We start from the raw sequence: 19,369 nt of genomic DNA on the forward strand, positions 1-19,369 counted from the left end.
ACAGTGCAGGGAAAGGTAAGCTGGCTGAGATGAGAGTCTGTTTGTGCACAGTCCTGTTTGCACCAGGAGCAAAAATATAGGAACATGGAGGGTATGGTAAACTTTTTCATGTCATTATGGTTCTGAGAAATAGTAAACAGAAAACATTCAGGGATATACTCCCCTTGGATATGATGTACATATCAGGCAAAGAGAGTAGCATACAAGAAAAATTTGGCCCTTACAACTGGTTTCTTATGAATCATGATGAAGCTACATAAAATCGTACTACGTTGTGATTTTGCACTAGCTCTTTCAAGCAAGATATAGGCCCATTCTCTCTTAACACACACTTTTCTCCCAAAAGATTATAGCATTTAGTATTTAAAAGGAATTCATCAGCAGTATATATTTTTATTGAATCCAAATAGTGTTAAATTTATGATCAAAGATTAATCATCTATAATATAAATATCACTTTTCTTCAAAGCACTGTGAACACACTCAGCCCTTCAACGCCAGACACATGCTGAATTTTACAAAACAAGCTACATTTAACAAAAAAAGTTGACAGTACAGTTGAAAAATAAACATTGCTTTATTCACCAATGCATTTTAAATTTCATTATTGTACACATAGATTAGCTTAATGCAATGTTTAAAAAATTATCCCAGGGTAAGTGTATCATATACATCAGCATGATACTTAACAGTCAAAAATACCAGTCCGTTTAACATGACAATACAGATTGGGAGCAAAACAAGCAAACAGATCAGGAAGCAAATCAATCCTTTCCTGCCACTATTTCCTGAAGTCTGAAACTGGTAACATTATTAAATAATTACATAAAAAAGTAAAAGCATAGTAATAAAATTTGCTAGAAGAACAGTATAGTGTTTTGTGGTAGCACTCTTATTTCATGGTCATTTGCTTGTATCATCACGTTAAATCTTTCTATAGCACAAATATAACCAATATATTGGAAAAAAATTCCTTGATCAGATACTCTTTATACTTAAAAGACATTAATCTTTCTCATGTACTAATTCTATTGAAGCAATCCACTGTTGCCTAAAAGTTACAGTACCTACAATACAGAACTAGTTTCATTTTGATTAAAGGGCACTTTTAGATACATATATAAAGTTATATATATATTTTGTAAATTCAGTATTAATTTTCAACATCAAAACCATATATTCAAATGTACAAAAACCCAACATAGAACATTTAATACTTTCAGATTTCTGGTATGGCTTTTATTTTTGCCACTTTGCAACACGTTTCAGGAAAAAAATATGTAAAAGGTTATGCTAATAAAAGTTCGTTGAAACAGTGCTCAGTGACTAACAAAAAAAACAAAAAAAAAACAGTTGTATTATGATACAGGTTAGACCATCCTTTGCTTATGTAACTTTAGCTGTTAATTACATGAAAATTTACTGTCTTTTAAATAGTATTTTTGTGCATACCAAAAAGTGATGCTTTAAAGTGTAAAATATGTATATTTAAATAAGCTGATCCCAGAGTTTTTCACTTTTTAATATATACTACAGTATGTGAAGAAAACAACCTAATGTTCCTATAGTCTAAGTTTACATAGAAAATGCTCTTAGAAAATGGACTGGAAGTAAGAAATGGGGTAAAGTTTTAAACCAACTTCCTTGTTTTACTTTCTGGTGCTTCTGCACATCAGTGCTGCGATCTAATCTTTAAGTTATTTCTCTGTTTCGTCTTTCTCTTGCTTTCTAAGCCAACACAACTACACCGCTGGGAACTTTTCAAGCGTGGCAAACTAAGCCTTTTTTTTTTTTTTTTTTTTTTTTTTTTTTAATTTCAAAGACTTGGAGTAACCGACTATCTTAAATCTGCAGGAATACAATATCGGATACTAAGTTTTCATATTTGGTTATAAACTTCAAAGCAGGCCTTTTGTGCATCCTGTACAGCGGTTACATCATCATTTGGTATCTTTTCACCTTACTACTTCATACATGCTTTGCCATTTGCTAACAATAACATTATGAAAATAATTTAAACATGAAAATAACACAAATACTACACAATCTCCATTTAATTTACAGTTTATCTGTAAGAAGCAGCAAAGTGCTTGTGGCATATACTGAATTACAGTGATTGTAATGAATCTTTGGCTTATTGCACGTCAGACTGCAAGATATGTTCTTAAGCAGCAGAGTTATCTTAGCTACACATGCAGTTCTACAATGAATCAGAGTTTTCAAGTTACATGAATGTTACAGAGCAATCTCAACTCATCACATATACTAATTGCCAATGTTACATATTTAACCAAGTAGCCCTGGAGACACCCAAGTCAAGGAAGATTCTGGGAAGCCTGAGAAGGAAGCCACGTGAGTATTCAGTCATCAAACGTGGTCAATTGCCACTGCTGTTCTTAAAGCACACCTTGCTGAATTATGATGGAAAGAAATGTACATCTGCTTAACCTTCGTGGCTGATAGGAGAATCATGTGATGTTCATTAGAGGTAAACATTTTACATTAGAAATTCTACCAGTAATATTAGTTATGCCCAAGACACAGATTTAAAATTTTGTTATAATCATCATCTTACTAGCCAGATATTTATTTTTTTCTGATTCACAAGTTTGCTCTGCTAAAACCAAAAGTGGAACCTAAAACTTGTGGATTTAGTAAACAATGAGTTCTTCAGCTGAAATGCAAAGCAGATGATGGGGTTTTGCTCTGGTACTTGTGAGTAAGTAAGTCTAACTTATAAATATCACTTACTCACAAGTATTCGTAAGTTATACTTACTGACAAGTATAACTTATCACTATCTAGCATACTTCAGCTTAGGAAAATTCAGCAAGTCCATTGCTCCTTCAGTTCACAGTCCATTCTACAGTGCTTTCCATTCTTTTGCATAGCACTGACAAACGGAAGTTTGCAGATGTACAAAAACCCAACAAAGAACATTTAATACTTTCAGATTTCTTGTATGGCTTTTATTTTTGCCACTTTGCAACACTTTTCAGGAAAAAAATATGTGAAAGGTTACGCTAATAAAAGTTTGTTGAAATAGTGCTCAGTGACTAACAAACAAAAGGCAAACAGTTTAGTATGAGACAGGTTAGACCGTCCTTTGCTTATGTAACTTTAGCTGTTAATTACTGTAAGCTAAGCCTACACTATGCATGCTATATGTAGGTTTGTAGTTTCATGATGCCTGCAAATTCACTTTTAAGATATGCTATACCATTTAATTATACATCTAGCATTTTCACATCGTGTCAAATGCATATAAACAAGGCACTAAGCATTGTAAGTTTGATATGTCTTTAAAAATGTAGTAAAATCATAAAAATATTAATAATTAAAATTATATAGCAAGGGCACTGCTCATAAACAGCTTTAGCTAACTTGCACAAATAGCTGACAACAAATATACTTCATACTTTTGCAGAACTGCCCCATGACAAAATAAAAAAAGTTTCTTCTTGGCAAGATTAAAAACAAAGACAAATAAGGGTTCCTAGTATAAGGACAATGGCTACATAAATGTACATTACTTGGCATTTTTAAAACATTAGGAATACTTAGGTTTATTGCTGTATAATCACATTCACATACAAACACAATGACATATGTAGATCATTCAGTACTGCAGTCGAGCTTCTCCATACTGCGGTCTGTTCAAAATTCACAGCCCTATGGTTAATTCCTGAAGAATCTCTGACTAGTCAGTTCAAATCATTTTATCCCTTTGCTGTCATTCTCAGAGATAACATGTGCACAGTCAGAAATCATATGACGGGACAGGCTCCTACTAACTTAGCATACAATTTTTCAAATGATGTCTTAGAGTTAAGAAATAGAACTGCTTAATTTCCTTAAAGTGTGTAGTCTAAAATAAAATATCAAACCCTGACCAAAGCACTATAACTAAAAGATTATTCCACATATTTTCAATGTTTAAACTTTACTCTTCAGTAGATGAGAATAATTAGGAGTAAAAAACTACTTTTTTTCTTCACTAGCCTGTATTAGTTCTGTGCCTTAAAAAAATCCAAAGGGGAATTAAGTCAATATATCTTTAAAAAACATGTTCCCCAAAAGATGCATAAAAGTTGTAAGCCTGTGAACAAATATTACATATGATATGTAGTGGATACCAAAAAAAAAAAAAGATCATTCGCCTCAACTGTTAGCTAATTAAGTTGTGATGTTATAGGATACTCATTCTCAATCTTCTCCATAGCAAAAGTTCCCCAATACACACCTTGCCATCTAGCTGGGAGCTAGTGGGGACTGCCCTTCCTTTTCTTCCCATTTAGCAATATGGGAAGGGCAGGGTAATCATAACTCTTTTGCACTTGATCACAATCTCTGGGGGGAAAGGGGGGAAGTGTCACAACCCCTAGGTTGGGAACCAGTGTTATAGGATTTCCAAATAATATTTTGATTTTCAGACACATGAGATTTAACTATCGTCCAGATGGATGGGTAGCTAGAAAACAGCACCCTCTAACAAAACAGGGAAATTGAGAAATAGCATTTACTAATCCTACAATGCTCAGTAACAGGTGTCTTTTAGAAAAAAATGTTTAAAATCTTTGGATTGAAAGCAAAGAGTTAAAACTATCATATGGCTTTCAACATACTGCATACTGAGCAGATCACAGATAAATAAGGATCAAAGTTTCAGGGACTAAAATCTACCAGATAGCTTCTCCAGCTACATTGCCTGGGATAACTCCACTTTTCCTTCTGTGGCAATTACTTCCTTTTCCATGTTTTCATAGGTTTTGCCTTCACACAGCTTCTGCTTCAGCTTATTGAGTTCATATTCATGTAGAATGTTTTGTGTTAAATACTTTTCACGTTTTACTCTGGCTTTCACCTCCGGTGGAACGTCTGGAATCATCCAGGCCACAAAGAATTTGACAACGAACACAATATGCTGTGGGGGAGGGAAAAAAAAAGGCACGGGAAAGTGTGATGATGTACTAGAGAATGAAGGAATAATTAGATCTTCAAATAAAAAAGCACTACAGAACAGCTAGCTATTATTATTATTATTATTATGTATTCTAATATAAAGTTAGCAATTTTCTCTTTTCCTTTAAAAATAGAGCGTATTTTAATATGATTGTCCTGGAACATAACATGTCATGTTCCAAATATTTAAGCATTTATTTTTCTGTATTTGAGAAGCATGCAAATAAAAGGTTATAAAACACCCTTACACTTAAAAACCCCATCTTTGATCCCAGCGTGCTCTATAACCAGTTTAGGAGGAAGAGTGTCACCGCCTGAACTGCCAGCACCTTTCTACTGAAACTAGATGGTTTCTTGGAGACATCCCATCCACATGTTGACCTAGCTCAACTTGTGAGAACTGACAGTATCACAGCAGGAAATGCCATGGATACAGCTCACAAACAATCCCCTTACTCCTTTGATTGCTTGCAAAAGGCTGTCTTACTACTCACAATGATTGACTTGAGCAATTTTATCTACTGCTCATCACCGTAAAACACTTTTAGAAGGTAGTACTGCAGTTCTCTCACAAGCAGCACTCCCAGCTAAATCAGTGGGAGTTACACATATGGGAGCCCTGCTGGTTTAGTTATTTTCTTATTTGCATAAAAAAGTTTAATGCTGCTCTTTTCTTTGGACCAAATCTCAAAGTATCTTGTCTTCACAGGGAATCTTGCCTGAATAACGACTGAGTGAAAATTGAGGGTTTGGTCTTCATTTTGTACAGCTGACATTTTCTTTGTGTTGCTTATGCAAGAAAATATCCTGTATTCTCAGAAGTTCTGTTTGACTTTCATAAAAATTAGCAACTATATACAGAATCCATAATTTTTCAGAATTTCAGAAGACTGAGTGGCACATACCTCCATTGTAATTATAAAGGCCATTTTGGCAGCAAGAATGTGCCAAAACTGCATAGTGTGTAAATACTTCTTCTCGTGGCTGGGTGGATATCGATAGTCTCTATACCTGTTAGATATAAATAAATGTAAAGGTGAAATGTCATATTCAATCTGAGATAGACCACAAGATCAGTGACATTTACATGCAAAGAGAGTTGTCATTGAAGGAACCTTTTGATCTTGTTCTAAATGTTTTGTTCTCTTTTGCATGAAAAGGTTGGCCCTCATAACTTGTTCCTATCTCTGGTTTGCTCAGACACCCTCGTTCACAACAACAGACGATGGCTAGGGATGTGTGAGATACATGGATTACTACTGTATACAGGTGGTGACCATATAATGTTGTATAGCAGGATGGAATGTAGCATAACATAATGGATAAATGTTAAATAACACAATGGAAGTTGATTGAATGGTGTCGGAATGGCCAGATTTACTGGACAAATGAAGGGCTCAATGGGTGATCAGGCATGTGTGTGTTCAGCATTAATATCTCTGGCAGGATAAAGACAGATGGACCACTGGAGCTTTACTCTGAGTCATGATCTATCTGTAGTTTTTTTTTAAAGTAGATTTGTTTTTGCATCAAATCATGTGTTTCTCCTTTGTTCAGGAAGTCTCTGGTGTTCCTTCTCCTACCCACAATTCCTTCATTATTGAAAAAAATCCATCCTTTTTCACCAACATATTGAACTCTTATGGTCAAAAAATTCCTCTGCCATTGGAAAAAATATGTAAGGTAAATTCCATGCTAATTTACACCAGCTAAGAACATGTCCCAATAGGTGTATACAGATATTGTTCTTTCTGTACAGAATGTCAAACACCTTGGCAAAGCCAGCCAGAAGAGTCATTTTGAAAATGCAGAGCTCCATCATGACAGGGTGCAGTACAACACTGCTCTCAAGAGACTTGTGGCCTTATTCTTTGGGTATTTTTTCCACTATGGCTGGGTGGATACAACACCAATTTTCCATAAAACGAGCTGTGCATGGAATTTCTTGCATACTGTAACAATGAACATTTGGTCCAAAGTCCTGGCAAACTGAGGCAGAATCCTTCAGTCTCAAACTCTACGGTTAAAGGAGAACTCTATAATCAGCTGTTGATCTAAACCATTGAAGAGCTAGCCTCTAAGTGACCCCAATTTTCACACTGTGCACACAGGTCACTGTGGTTTTCTCATGAATTACATAATATTAAGCAAGAAGTCAAAAAGGCTGGAGACCTGGTTGTGCTAAAGCTGCACAGCAAAAGTCTGAAAACAGCTCCAGGTCTACCTACAAACATATGCACAGATACAAAAGAAACTACAAGAATCTTCTCACACACAGAATTACATTGGCCAAATCATAGGCAAGAGAACCTTTCTGTGCAGTGAACTGGCTAACTGCTGACACACAAACCCTGTCCACTGCAAAGAAATTGCATCTTACTTAAAAGACAAAAAAATCAACACAATTAGACTGGGCCATACTGAAAGAAGTAATGACACCGGAACACCAGCACATGAGACAGAATTTGATGCCAACATCTAAAGAAAAACTGAAGTATGTCTGATTCATTACTGAAACTGATGCTTCCCTTCGCAACTAGTGAAGTCCAGCAAAAAACCCATCTTCCATCCTAAACCTGATTCGAAGGGGTTTATTTGCATCCAGTCAAGGTTCAGAAGCACACCATATGCACTGTGTGTTCAATCAAAACTCACCAACAGAGTTTGGATTTTGAATACTTGCACCAAACTGCTTGTGAACAATACATAGACCAAAATCAATTTTAGAAATTGAGCCAAATTCATAGGTGATAATGAGTGGTGAGTATCTGGGTTCCTTAGATTTTGTTAGATACTTTCAGACCTATTTCCAGCAATTAACAAAGTGATCTGGCTTTAAATCACACATTTAGTTTCTCCTGTTGGTTGCTTTCTGTGTTGCACCTTTTTTTATGCCTTTGCATGTGTTAGTTATGCCAACCTGGACTCACTTTGACTCAAATAATTTTTTTTTGATGGCTAGTGGGCTCACCTAAATCATTTTCTAAAGGAAGCTATATCTTGCAATAGTTCTGACACTGAAGAATTAGGCTCATCTATTTTCTAATTCATTTAAGTCTCAACTCTCTGTTTAGAAAATTGCATGTAAAACAGAGAATTATTTTTTTAAATCACCACAAACCTGCATGTGAGAAAGTTTTCTGGATTCTTTTCAGGCTTGGTTTCCTCTAGAAAATCTGAGATTTGGAACACAGATAGACTGTTGTTAATGTATCCAGACATGGGCGAATCTTCATTTGTAAAATAGGCATAATAGTAAACTAAGCGAGGGATCATATCTGACGTGAAGGCTACAATAAAGGCCTGAAAAAGAAACAGAACTTGAGATGCTGCTGCATTAGCTGTGACTTAGTGTTTTGCTTTAAAATGAAATATCTGATTCTGTTTGGCAGTCCAATGTGAAGTTGGCACACTAGATGAAGCAGTTTATTTGTTTTCAGTTTATGAAAAGCACCTTTCGCCACTGCTTCAATCTGGACATCCAGAAGCAGTTGAGGATCTAACTGAACCCACAGATTGCGAATCTTATTAACAGGCAGAAATACCATTCAACTGAAGGAATGAGGTCACCTTGGCCATTTCCTATGTTTTCCCTTAGCCAACCAGTACTGTCAATGCCTTATCTGGACTGAGCTTCAGTAAACTAACTCTCATCCATGTCTTAAGCTGGCCAGACACTGAGAAAGTCAAGTGAACACATTACCCTGGTCTAGTGAAATGGAAATGGAAAGCTGCATGTCATCAACATCATGGTAGCACCAACACAGATAGTGGTGTTATACACATAATCAACAAGTTCCATACAGAATGAGAAACAGTAGAAGCTACAAATCCTGGAAACAAAGAATCATAAGAAAATGGACTTAGCACAGCTAGTTTACTTACATTCGTGACAACAGACAAGATGGCCATTCCATTTAGAATTTCTTGCCAAACTCCTATACTATGGGCTTTGGCAGCAACAGGCCTCCTGAACTGAGTGGTAAGCTTCCAGGAATCTATGCGAATCTCCAAGATATTATTCATCAGAGCAAGAAGGGGAGCCAGTGGAAAAGAGGCCACAAACAAAGTAATAAATCCAAACTGAATGACTGCATGGGAGGAAGGAAAATGAACAACAGTTGTTTTGAACTCTAGGGAAATAATCTTTAAGTTCACAATTCATGCTATTGAAACACGAAAGCATTCAAGAGAACTCTACCAAGTGAAAAGTGATTCCAATGGAATGTATTAATAGGACCAATTTTCTAAGTTACCAAAGAACGCTAATAAAAGCATAGTATCCATGTGTTTTCAAACCAGAAAAGTGTGTGTGTGTGTGTGATATAACTCAAAGACTCAGTAGTTTTGAGAAGAGATTGAATACACAAAGCAGTACAAGTCTGACTGGCAGACCAGGGGTCGACAATCTGTGGCACGTGTGCCAAAGATGGCATGTGTGACCATTTTGAGCGGCACGCCGTGCCACTCCCGGCTCCAAAGCAGGGCTGCACGGCAGCTGCTCCCCCCTTCCAGCCCCACCCCTCCCCTACATGTCAGGTGGAGGCCTGACTCAGGACAGGAGGCTGAGGGGCCAGGTTGATGCGCCGGTGTCCACTCCCCTCTTCTAGGCCTGCCCCTCTCCCACATGGCAGGTGAGGGCCGGGAGGCTGAGGGGCTGGGTCGGTGCGCCACTGACCCTGACCAGGAGCCGAATGGCAGCCGCTCACCCCTGCCCCGGCCAGAGCACCACTGGGCCCACATGGGAGAGGGGCAGCTGCCGGGGATGTCAGTGGGGGGTGGCTCCTCAGAGGAGGGCCTGGCCAGTGTCCCCACAAGTATGCTGCTGCCGCAGCAGGGGGGAGGGGCAGAGCAGGAAACTGGCCCGCAGCTCCCCCTCCCCCTGCCACCTCCCCCTTCCTCCTGCCTCACACCCTGGCAAGGGCGCTGGGCCCACGGCACATAGGAGAGGGGCAGGGGGAAGAGCTGACACCCCCATTTCCAAAAGATTGCCAACCCCTGGACCAGACTTTGACTGATGCAAAACTTTACTTGCTGGCCCTTGTGCCCTCCAATTTATATAACTATTTTATAGACCTCTTTTAGCTTTTAATTCATTTTAATTCATTCCCAAACAGGAAATGGTTGAACATTTATTTTTAGCTTCTCCCTTGCGACCCTATTATTCCTGGGTTTATTTACGGTACTATGCATTACATATATGTTTAGTGCCACGGGTAAATTTTAACATGAATTAAAAAATTACTAACTATATACATAAATAATCACTTTAGCTACACCAAAATGAAACCACCCTCTGGGGTGGAATGTGGCAACCTTTTCAGCAGTGCCAACCCTACCCCAAAATAGTTTAGGCACCGGAAGTGAAAAAGAAACACTATATCTGCTTGAAGACACTGGAGAATGTATAACAACATAAAATTTGGCCAGGACACTGGTGTTAAATGCTGTTCCAAAACGGTCATGAACTCTCTAACGATCACATATATGATCAGGACTTCAATTTTCCATCACAGCCAAAAACCAGAATCTCCAACAGCCGAGTGGCCACTAAAACTATGCGGGGGCATTGGTTCAATTATGATTCAGGAGAAAGAAGGATGCCCACTAAGTCTTTACCTCCACCAGCAGCTACTGCAGCAGCTATTTTTTTTTTTTTTTAACCTTGCAGGTCTCCCATTCAAGTACTGATCAGGCTTGATTGCGGTGGGCATGTGAGATTTGATAAGATGTCAGCCCAAGGAAAAATGGCTGCATGACAAGAATGTGGCTGGTAGAGCCCAACAAGATTTCTATATTTACATGCACAGTTTAAAAGTAGCATTAAGAGGGCCACCACCAGGAAACCTTTTCAACACATTTTGTCCTTTCTATTTGACAAATATAGGTTGTTGGTTTTTTTTCCCCTCCAGTGTTTTCTGGATTTTGCATGGCTTTAATTTCTGTTTTTCAGTCACTCAGCTGTTTGAGAACTAGTACCTTTTGTCAGTCATGTCAGCATTGCTTTAGAAATAGTACCAGTTAGTTAGCTTGTGCTCCCTCTGCTGGTCAGCTGGGTAGTATAAGAGCACAAATTAGTGCAGATCCAAATCACAGTGGATTTTCTGATCCACAATGTAGATCTCATATCTGCAGTGCAAATTCTTACAGCACACTTAGCACTCATCCCACGGTCAGTTTCCACTGACATCAGTGGAAGTTATGCCTGGGAAGAATGACAGAATATGCACTAGAGAACTGCAGTGTGGGTAACAGATCCACCATCCGAGAAACAATTCTTGGATATATATAAGCCTATGAACAAGAACTTTGTTCACTGCATTATAATGATATAAAGGCAACTCCATTTATTGGGCTAACCTATTTGATTCCTTTTATCAGTGAATTTTCTGCTATTTACAATCCTTATCAGAGAACACGCCGACCTCCAAGACCCAAGTGGAAAGCTCTGTTCTTATAACCATCATTACAAAGTTTCTTACCCTCCTTTCAAAGCCATGTTTTCAGCTTACCCATTTCTAGATATTCGTAGAATAGCCCCAAGGCTCCAAAGCTCTGCAGATCATGGTCCTGCTCCCAGCGACTATACAAATTCTCTGGGTTACATCTGGCTTTCCTGCGTCCCCACCAATTCCAAATCCAGCTGTGAGTGGGGGGAAATGGGAGCAATATGGGGAGAGAGAGGAAATATGGAGTCATGATTAGAGAATATATTGTGCAGTATAAATTGATCCATAAACATCCCTTTCCACAAAGGAAACCAAACCCGTAGTCCCATGCTGAACAGCCTTTACAAACGTCTCATACAGAAGAGAAGCCACTAGAACTCTAAATATTTGATTTACTTTTCAGTACCTATTCAGTTAATTTACCTACAGCATTTCTCTCAGCTTGGTCAGTGAAACGATGCTACACATAACCCTTTCGTTAATTTCATCCATCTACAAACTGAGCGGCTCAATGTAAGGCATCACTTACGGTACAATGGCCTCCTGTATATTTCCCCAAATCTGTTTGCCGGCCATAACTATGGTGAGCTGCGTCGTCAGTTCAATCAGGCAGCCTGCAGGATCACACTGACCAGAAAGAAGTTGGGGGAAAAAAATAATGCAAGTTACCAAGTTGGCCTTCACATGAATAAAACACAATTTAATGCAAGAAAGAGCTCTTAAAGTGCTCAAGAAAAGAAGTAATTTGAACTCTAGCTCCCAGCTAAAAATTCACCGGCAAGAAGATTATCAGAAAAGACTAAACTGTGTTGTACTTTTGTACAAAAAGGCAATGTGCCAGGTAAAACATTTCAAGATTGAAATATACCGAGCATTTTATAGACAAAGTTACTCAACGGGGTTTAGGCTGGGCCCCTGGGTATGTCTACGCTGCAGTTGGGAGTTTGCTTCCCACCCCAGGAGACAGATTCATGCTACCTGAGCTCAAGTAAGCACACTAAAGAAAGCAGCGTGGATGCTGGGGCATGGGCACTGGCGTGAGCTAGCCACTGAGATGGACCCAGGGGGGTCAGGTGGGCTTGGTCTTGGGCAGCTAGCCTGAGCCATTGCCCATGCAGCACTGTCCACGCTGCTATTTTAAGTGTGCCAGCTTGAACAGACCTAGGACAAATCTGTCTACCTGGGCTTGGAGGCACAGTCCCAGCTGCAATGTAGACATACCCCGCATGGGTGCATGGGGATGGGTCATAAGCGGTCTTCCAACTTCCTCCAGTAACAGTTCCTGTCCTTCCCACTTGAATTCACTGAGATGCCGTTAGGGTACTGTTAACTACAGAGGCCAAATCCCAGGTACTGAACTCCCATTCACTTCACAGAGAGTCATGTCTCTCTCAGGATTTGGCTCTTGCTGCTTGCCAAGAATACTAGATTTTAACATGTCTGCTCTTTATTTGGGCCACCATGAGAATTTACTGGCTCTGAAAATATCTAGAAGAGTTCAGTGCCTAACTTTGCTCACATAGCTGCCCTTTGTTTGCCACAAGCTTTTTTCTCCCTCTTGCCCTCCAGACAACACTTAATACCAAATATTGCCCAGAGGTTTACACATAGCTTCACTGGCAGTCACGCATGAATATCCAAAGCCAGAACTTTCAGAAGTGTCTTGCATCCAGCAGTGTATTCTTTGATGCTAACCCTAGTATTCAAAATGCTGGTGGAGATATCTTAATGCCAGTGAGCAATTCCATCTACCCTGGCTTTAATCTGCCCACAGGAGTATCCTCTACCTGCACTCTGTACTCAGAGCCAGAGGCTCCACCAAATAGAACCAGTACATCACTGAGATAACTAAGGTGCCCATCAATGATTTACAAAAAATAATCTTGTTCATGGGGAAAGCAAGTCCAAGGTCCTCATGCTGTTTAAGGCCAGTAACTTCTCATGGTGTGTCTAATAAAAAGCGGACATGTTAAAGACTAGTATTCTTGGCAAACAGCAAGGGCCAAATCCTGAGAAGTGCTAAATCCATCCAGACCCAGAAAGGGATTTAGCACTTCTCAGGAGTCAGAATCCTGCACCCAGGCTTTTTCCCATTTATCTCACCTGCAGGGCCTGACCTGGTAGGCAGGCTTAGAAGTCGCATAAAATACAGCTGTGACAGATATGACAATATCCTAGACAAACCTTATGGAAATAAGTTTAATACTACTGGGGCCCTTGTATTGAAAATACAAACTGTTTGTGTATTATTGTGTGATTGTACAGAACTTCTTTAGAAGGAAGGCAGGATTAATGAAATCTCTGGGAGATATTAGGAACTTCAAAGGTCTTTTGGGGACAATAAGTGTGAAGTGGGTTTCCTAGGAAATACTTGGGAGGGAGGGGAATGCAAATGACCCACCTCAAATCCATCCTTTTGAAGTGCACTTTGAGCAGAGACCCACAGGCTGATTACCTAGTCACGATCTCTTCAAAGAGCCATGCTGGATAAATGAGAGACTCTCTTACTCCTGAGGGTTCTTGTTCAGAGCAAAGAGTGTGATGAACTTGAAACCACAGGAAAACCCCAGGTTGAAGGACTGCTCCTGCCAGAGCCCATGTTGCAGTTGGGGTGATCTCTGGTAAAATGATTAGCATATGTGTAGGTTTTTATTGTCTTTAATATGTGTTCTTCGTAATGCTTTTAGCTTAAGAATATGTACTTGCTTAGAAAGAACTGTGTGGTAATTTAGAACAGTGGCAATTACACTGTGTACTGCCTCTGAGAAAAGAATGAAAAAGAAATCTGCTTAGGGAGCCTGTCTTTTGCTGGGAACAACACAGTGAAAGTGGGGAACTCTTTATCCAGGAAATACCCTGGTCAGGAGGGAGAGAAACACACATCTCTCCCAAAGAAAGGTAACGGCTGGGAAGCTGGAAGACCAAGACTGGGTGCCCTTGATGGACCACTGAGAGGAAATACAGGTGCATTTGCCCCAAGCTGCGACAACAGTCAAGGAGGTGGTCATGATGCCAGTGCCACCGGTAGACCCACCAGTCCAGTGACATGCAAACTCACCCAGGATGCGAGAGACCTGGGTTCAAATGCCCACTCGGCCTGGTTCAGAACAGGGATTTGAATGCAGGTCTCCCGTCTCCCAGGTGAGTGACCTGACTGATGGGCTACACGGTATTCTGGGCCAGGTCTCTCTCAATCTCTCCTGCTGAAACTATTTCACATTGTGTACAACATTTAAACAGTCATGGGAACTGGAACCCAGGTCTTACAGGAGAGCGCATTAATTGCTAAGCTACAGAGTTATTCTCACACTCTGGTCCAGTGGGTTGGGTGCTCTAAACACTGGGCATTAGGCTGCTGGGCATAAGGGGGCTGCCACTGTCACCATCATTTTTTGGCAAGAAAGAACTGACTTGGCTTAGGTGCCTAACTCCGGGAGAGGGTTCACAGCTGTGAACCCCGAGTGGAGACAGGCACCTCCCTGCAGCATCTAACTCCTTTTGAGCAGCAGAGCTTAGTCTATACCGCTCTCCTCTGCATCTCCTATTGTGTGGTTTAGGTATCTCCCCTCTGAGTTTGCTGGCTTCTGTGAATCCCATTCTTAGCTACCTAGCTCTCCCCTTCCATTGTATAGGGAGCTCGGGTAGCTAATATAGGGCTGTGGATTCTACTGGGTGGCAGGGTGCCTCCATGTTAGGTGTTGCAATGCTGACCCTAACTCTCCTTTAAGGATGCCATTCTAGAGCTTCAGGTGTACCTGAGCTCCACTTTGGAGGAGAGGAAGGAGCTCTAGGTAACCTTCTGCTATCTTTTAACCCCTTTGATCCTGGAAACAGTCACAGGCTGGTTCGGTTCCTAGTGCCAGTTTAAAGCAGCTCTTATTCCAAGCACCTTCCCACATCTAGAACAGCTCTTATTCCAAGCACCTTCCCACATCTAGAAACTTCACCGCCTGCATCCCCTTGAGGCCAGGTGAGGATCTGGCCAGCTGTATTTATTATATATCCTCATCCTGAAGCCCAGATGAATCATACCTCTTCGTTTCTCCAGTGATTAAACATGTATGTGTATCTGGCAGGGTATCCCACAAACTTCCCTTTGAAGAAAGCCACATAGAAGCAGGATGAATAGTAGTTGACAAACTGGAACAGGAACATCTTCATAGTGAGTCTGTTCTCATACTCCAGGTGAGTTTTTGGGATCTCTGTGAAATCAAAACAAACAGATTTAAAATTTCCTTTACCCCATCTCAAACATGCAGATACGTAAATGTTTGTCATCCACAGCACTCGAACATCTCAGGAAAAAACATTAGGGTCAGCAGCTGGCATTCCTGTTGTCAGACAGCATATCCTCTATGCTCAGCACAGTTCTTTGAGCAGGGAGGGAAATGAGACTTATTCTAGAAATGTTAATCAGGTCAGATTCCCCCTTTCCACATACTGGCTATCATCACCAGCTTGACCTTGGGATTTTTCATTTCTAAATTCCTTAGAGCATCTTTGCCCAAACTGTTAGTTGTGCCCCACTAGGGTGAGAAGGTTTCCATTGTGGCAGTAAAATTGACACCTAGCACAGAGAATCTCTCTTGTGTTCTGAAAAAGAATCACTTGCTGCAGTTTTATAGGGCCAGATCTTCAAAAGTACTATGCTTTCATAACCTTAAGTGAAGTCAGTGGAAGCTCTACGTGATCAGCACCTCTCAAAGTCAGACCCACGGTGGGTGAGAGAGCAAGAAGATTCCCTACTTGTCAGGGATATAGTTGAACCAAACAGGTAACACACTGGTGTGAACACCACTAGGGTGCTACTGAGGACTCTGCTCGGTTTGTAATCATGTTTTCCATCATGTTTGCTTTTCTCTATAGTGGAAAGCACTAAATGGCTCCATTGGTAAAATGAACTGTAAAATATCTTTAGATAAATAACTATTCTGAGCAGGAGAGAGAAAAATAAAGCGCAAGAACTCAGAGTGGCTAGCAGTGGGCCAAATCTGCCTGCAGACACACTGGACTAAGCTGGCTTACGGAAAAGGCTACTTTGCAATTCCCTGCACCAATGTTGCTGAATTTGGCGTGACAAATAATTTTTCAAGCCCCATAAAGGGCTTGAAAGTAATTAGACAGTCAAAAACAGGGGAGTCACAACAGGGAAATGTTTGGGAACTCCTGTCTTAAAGCTACCAAAAGTGACACATTTTGTATTTGGGTTCGAATTTTGTCCTCAAACTTTAATTACCACTGGAGTCAAACATGTGCATCTCAGAGCAAAATTTGGCCTAATTGCTACATATAATCCAGGAATGAGTTAAAAGACATTCTTGACAGATACAGTCCATGTTTCATACTCCTTTCTTCCACTAAAGCATGAAGAGTCCTAGCAGAGTGCAGATTCTCTTCTGATCATTAGAGGGCAGTAGCCAAACAAAAGTGAAGAAGTCAGAGATGATCTTTTCTGATTTTAGCTGATCACCACAAAACAGTCTGAGCTAATTTACAGAGGTCAATGGTATTTCACAGACAAGGAATTAGTCCTTGATATTAACTGTGCAGACATAAAAAATATGATGGCTTGAGCTTTCACGCACATCTTAGTGGAATTTAACAGGATGCAATTTGAAGATGAAAAAACAAATTAAATAGGAATCATTTTCTCTTATATGCAAGTGGTTATCTTAGTAGTTTATTTGCACCTATTATCCTATTATTGAACAGAGAGAGAAATGAACGTTAAGAGCCTGACAATCAAATTTAGCCCAAAGAGGGAAGCAACACAGAACTACAGTTCTAGATGTAGTTTTCATGGCCCAGTTCTGGTCACACTGAAGCTGATGGCAAAACTCCCACTGATTCTATCATCCATAGGGGGTATGTAAGCACCAAGCATGTGAAGACAGACAGCAGCAAAGCGAGCTGCACTCTCACAGTGCACAGTCCAGTCCACAGAAAGTCTCTGACATGCTCCAAGACAGACACCTTCCTGTCTTTAAATCTAGAAATATGATGCCATGATTTAAAGACTATCTGGATGCTTTAGTGTTAGTTCATAAACTAACAAGCATGTTAGTGGACAGTATTTTGTTTGTTTGTTAAAATTGAACATTCTGCAACATACTCATTCTCTGTGTATTGCAAAGCACCTTCCACAGGCTGAAAAATAAGAAACCTCCTCCTGGGAAAAACACACAGAGGGGCCGTCAGAGAGGAAACTCCCATGTGGGCGATAGACCACCAGCAATATCCTTCAGTTCCTGGGGAGCTTGGGTGTATTGGAGATGCACTATCAAGGACCCCCACCTGGTCACAGCCATGAGGAAAAAGATGAGACAAACCCTAAGTCCACCTGTTTCTACCCTCAGCCTGTCTAGTCTCCGCTCCCTCCCCTGCATGCTTGCTGGGATCTGCAGAGGTAAGGGAGATGGTATTGTGGAAGCTTTCCCCACTTTGCTCCTTTTCCATAAGGGAGATCCATCTGTACAAATCTGGATGAGACAATTGTACCCAATAAAATTAGGTTAAGGAGCATGCTTATTTAACTTGTATAATTGTCCTACTTGCAAAACTTGATGTAGAAAACAGTGCTTCATTTTTAGAATCATAGTTAATTCATATTCAGGATTTCTAAAGGAAATTCTGCTAAATAAAGATGGCTTGATCTTGCTTTGAAGACTCTAATATTACACAATTATAATTTTTTTAATTAGATGCTCAGAACACGACGACTGCCTTGGTGTCAGAATAATTTAAGCATGTGCAAACATGATTTAAAACAAACAAACAAACACATAACAAGGCAAAGCCACCTATGATTATAGCTATTCAGACACAAGGAGACTGAAATTGCTAACTTTGCCCAGCATAGCCATAGTTACAAAACACAGACTCACCACAAACCTATAGGGCCTGGGTACAATGGGAACTGTTCATGAGCAAGGACAGCAGCATCAGGCCCTGATAGGCAGATTCTACTTTTAGTGACTCCATTATAAGAGCAGAATGTCTCCCTTACAATTATGTCCTCATGCAAGTTGCCTACCCATATCAGTGATCCAAACAGCTATTCTCTCATATAAGAAATTCAGTATCATGATGATGACAAAGTTCAGGCATGATGCGGTGACTGAAGTTGCCAGCTGTGGGGTGAGTAATCCACTGATGGGTTGCAGAGTTTGTGTATTCTCCATGATGCTGGCAAAGGCAGCATAGACTGCAAGACGGTACACTATCACAGCTATCATACTAGCTATGATCAGAGAGATCTAAGGAAAGGACAGATGTAAAGTAAATTTATAGCACAACACAACTGCATGCAAACACTTTAAGAACTGAAATTCATACGGTCATGCTTTAGCTTTTTTTTTTTTTTTTTTTTTTTTTTTCTTTTTGTTTCAGCTATGAGTTCAGTAGGACTGATATAAAAATTAAACAGATGAAATAGCCTGTTATATTAGTTACATAATCCACCAAAAGTATTTTATCAGCTCAGGAGTTTCAGACAATTTAATAATTCTATTCAAAATACACATGAGCAAAGACATTGGACCATAGACTCAGAGATGGAAAAGACCTGTTAAATTATTTGTTGTGTCCGTACAGCATCTAGCACATTGGGGTTCTGCTCCATGACTAGCGCTCCTAGATGCATGGTAGTAGAAATAAATTCATAATAATTATGATAGTAATATATAGTCCATCTCCCTGCAAACTCATTATATATATATAATATATATATAAATTGAAACAACATTTGATCTTAGCAAAAAAAATGCCCTTTTATTTTTAAACATGATAATCCATGCAGTTTTCTGCCTTAAAATAGATTTTTTTCAAAGATAACTGAGTTACACTAGGGTGTGAGCCATGGTGAAATGTGGCCCTAAACTAGCAAAACTCACCAAATCATTAGTTACTGATAGATCGCCAAGATCTTTATCTTCTCCTTATAAATTAAAGTGTACTTT

General features: G+C 39.8%; 1 protein-coding gene across 4 annotated transcripts in view; it reads right to left on the reverse strand.

Moving 5' to 3' along the window:
- Positions 1-558: 558 nt before the first annotated feature.
- The window catches only part of ANO5 (anoctamin 5), an 83,353-nt gene continuing 64,542 nt past the window's right edge, over positions 559-19,369 (reverse strand). For all 4 annotated transcript variants that reach the window (XM_067558181.1, XM_067558179.1, XM_067558180.1 and 1 more), the window contains 8 exons: positions 18,445-18,667; positions 15,444-15,613; positions 11,941-12,038; positions 11,475-11,605; positions 8,848-9,053; positions 8,084-8,265; positions 5,868-5,973; positions 559-4,924 (listed from right to left, as the gene is read on the reverse strand). In XM_067558181.1, coding sequence (XP_067414282.1) covers positions 4,700-4,924; positions 5,868-5,973; positions 8,084-8,265; positions 8,848-9,053; positions 11,475-11,605; positions 11,941-12,038; positions 15,444-15,613; positions 18,445-18,667 — 1,341 coding nt within the window. In that variant the 3' untranslated portion in view covers positions 559-4,699. The remainder of the gene's footprint in view (positions 4,925-5,867; positions 5,974-8,083; positions 8,266-8,847; positions 9,054-11,474; positions 11,606-11,940; positions 12,039-15,443; positions 15,614-18,444; positions 18,668-19,369) is intronic.

Source organism: Emydura macquarii, unplaced genomic scaffold (genome assembly GCF_026122565.2).
Source record: "Emydura macquarii macquarii isolate MOO-44397 ecotype Brisbane River unplaced genomic scaffold, CSIRO-AGI_Emac_v2 contig_1876, whole genome shotgun sequence".
Taxonomy (NCBI): Eukaryota; Metazoa; Chordata; order Testudines; family Chelidae; genus Emydura; species Emydura macquarii.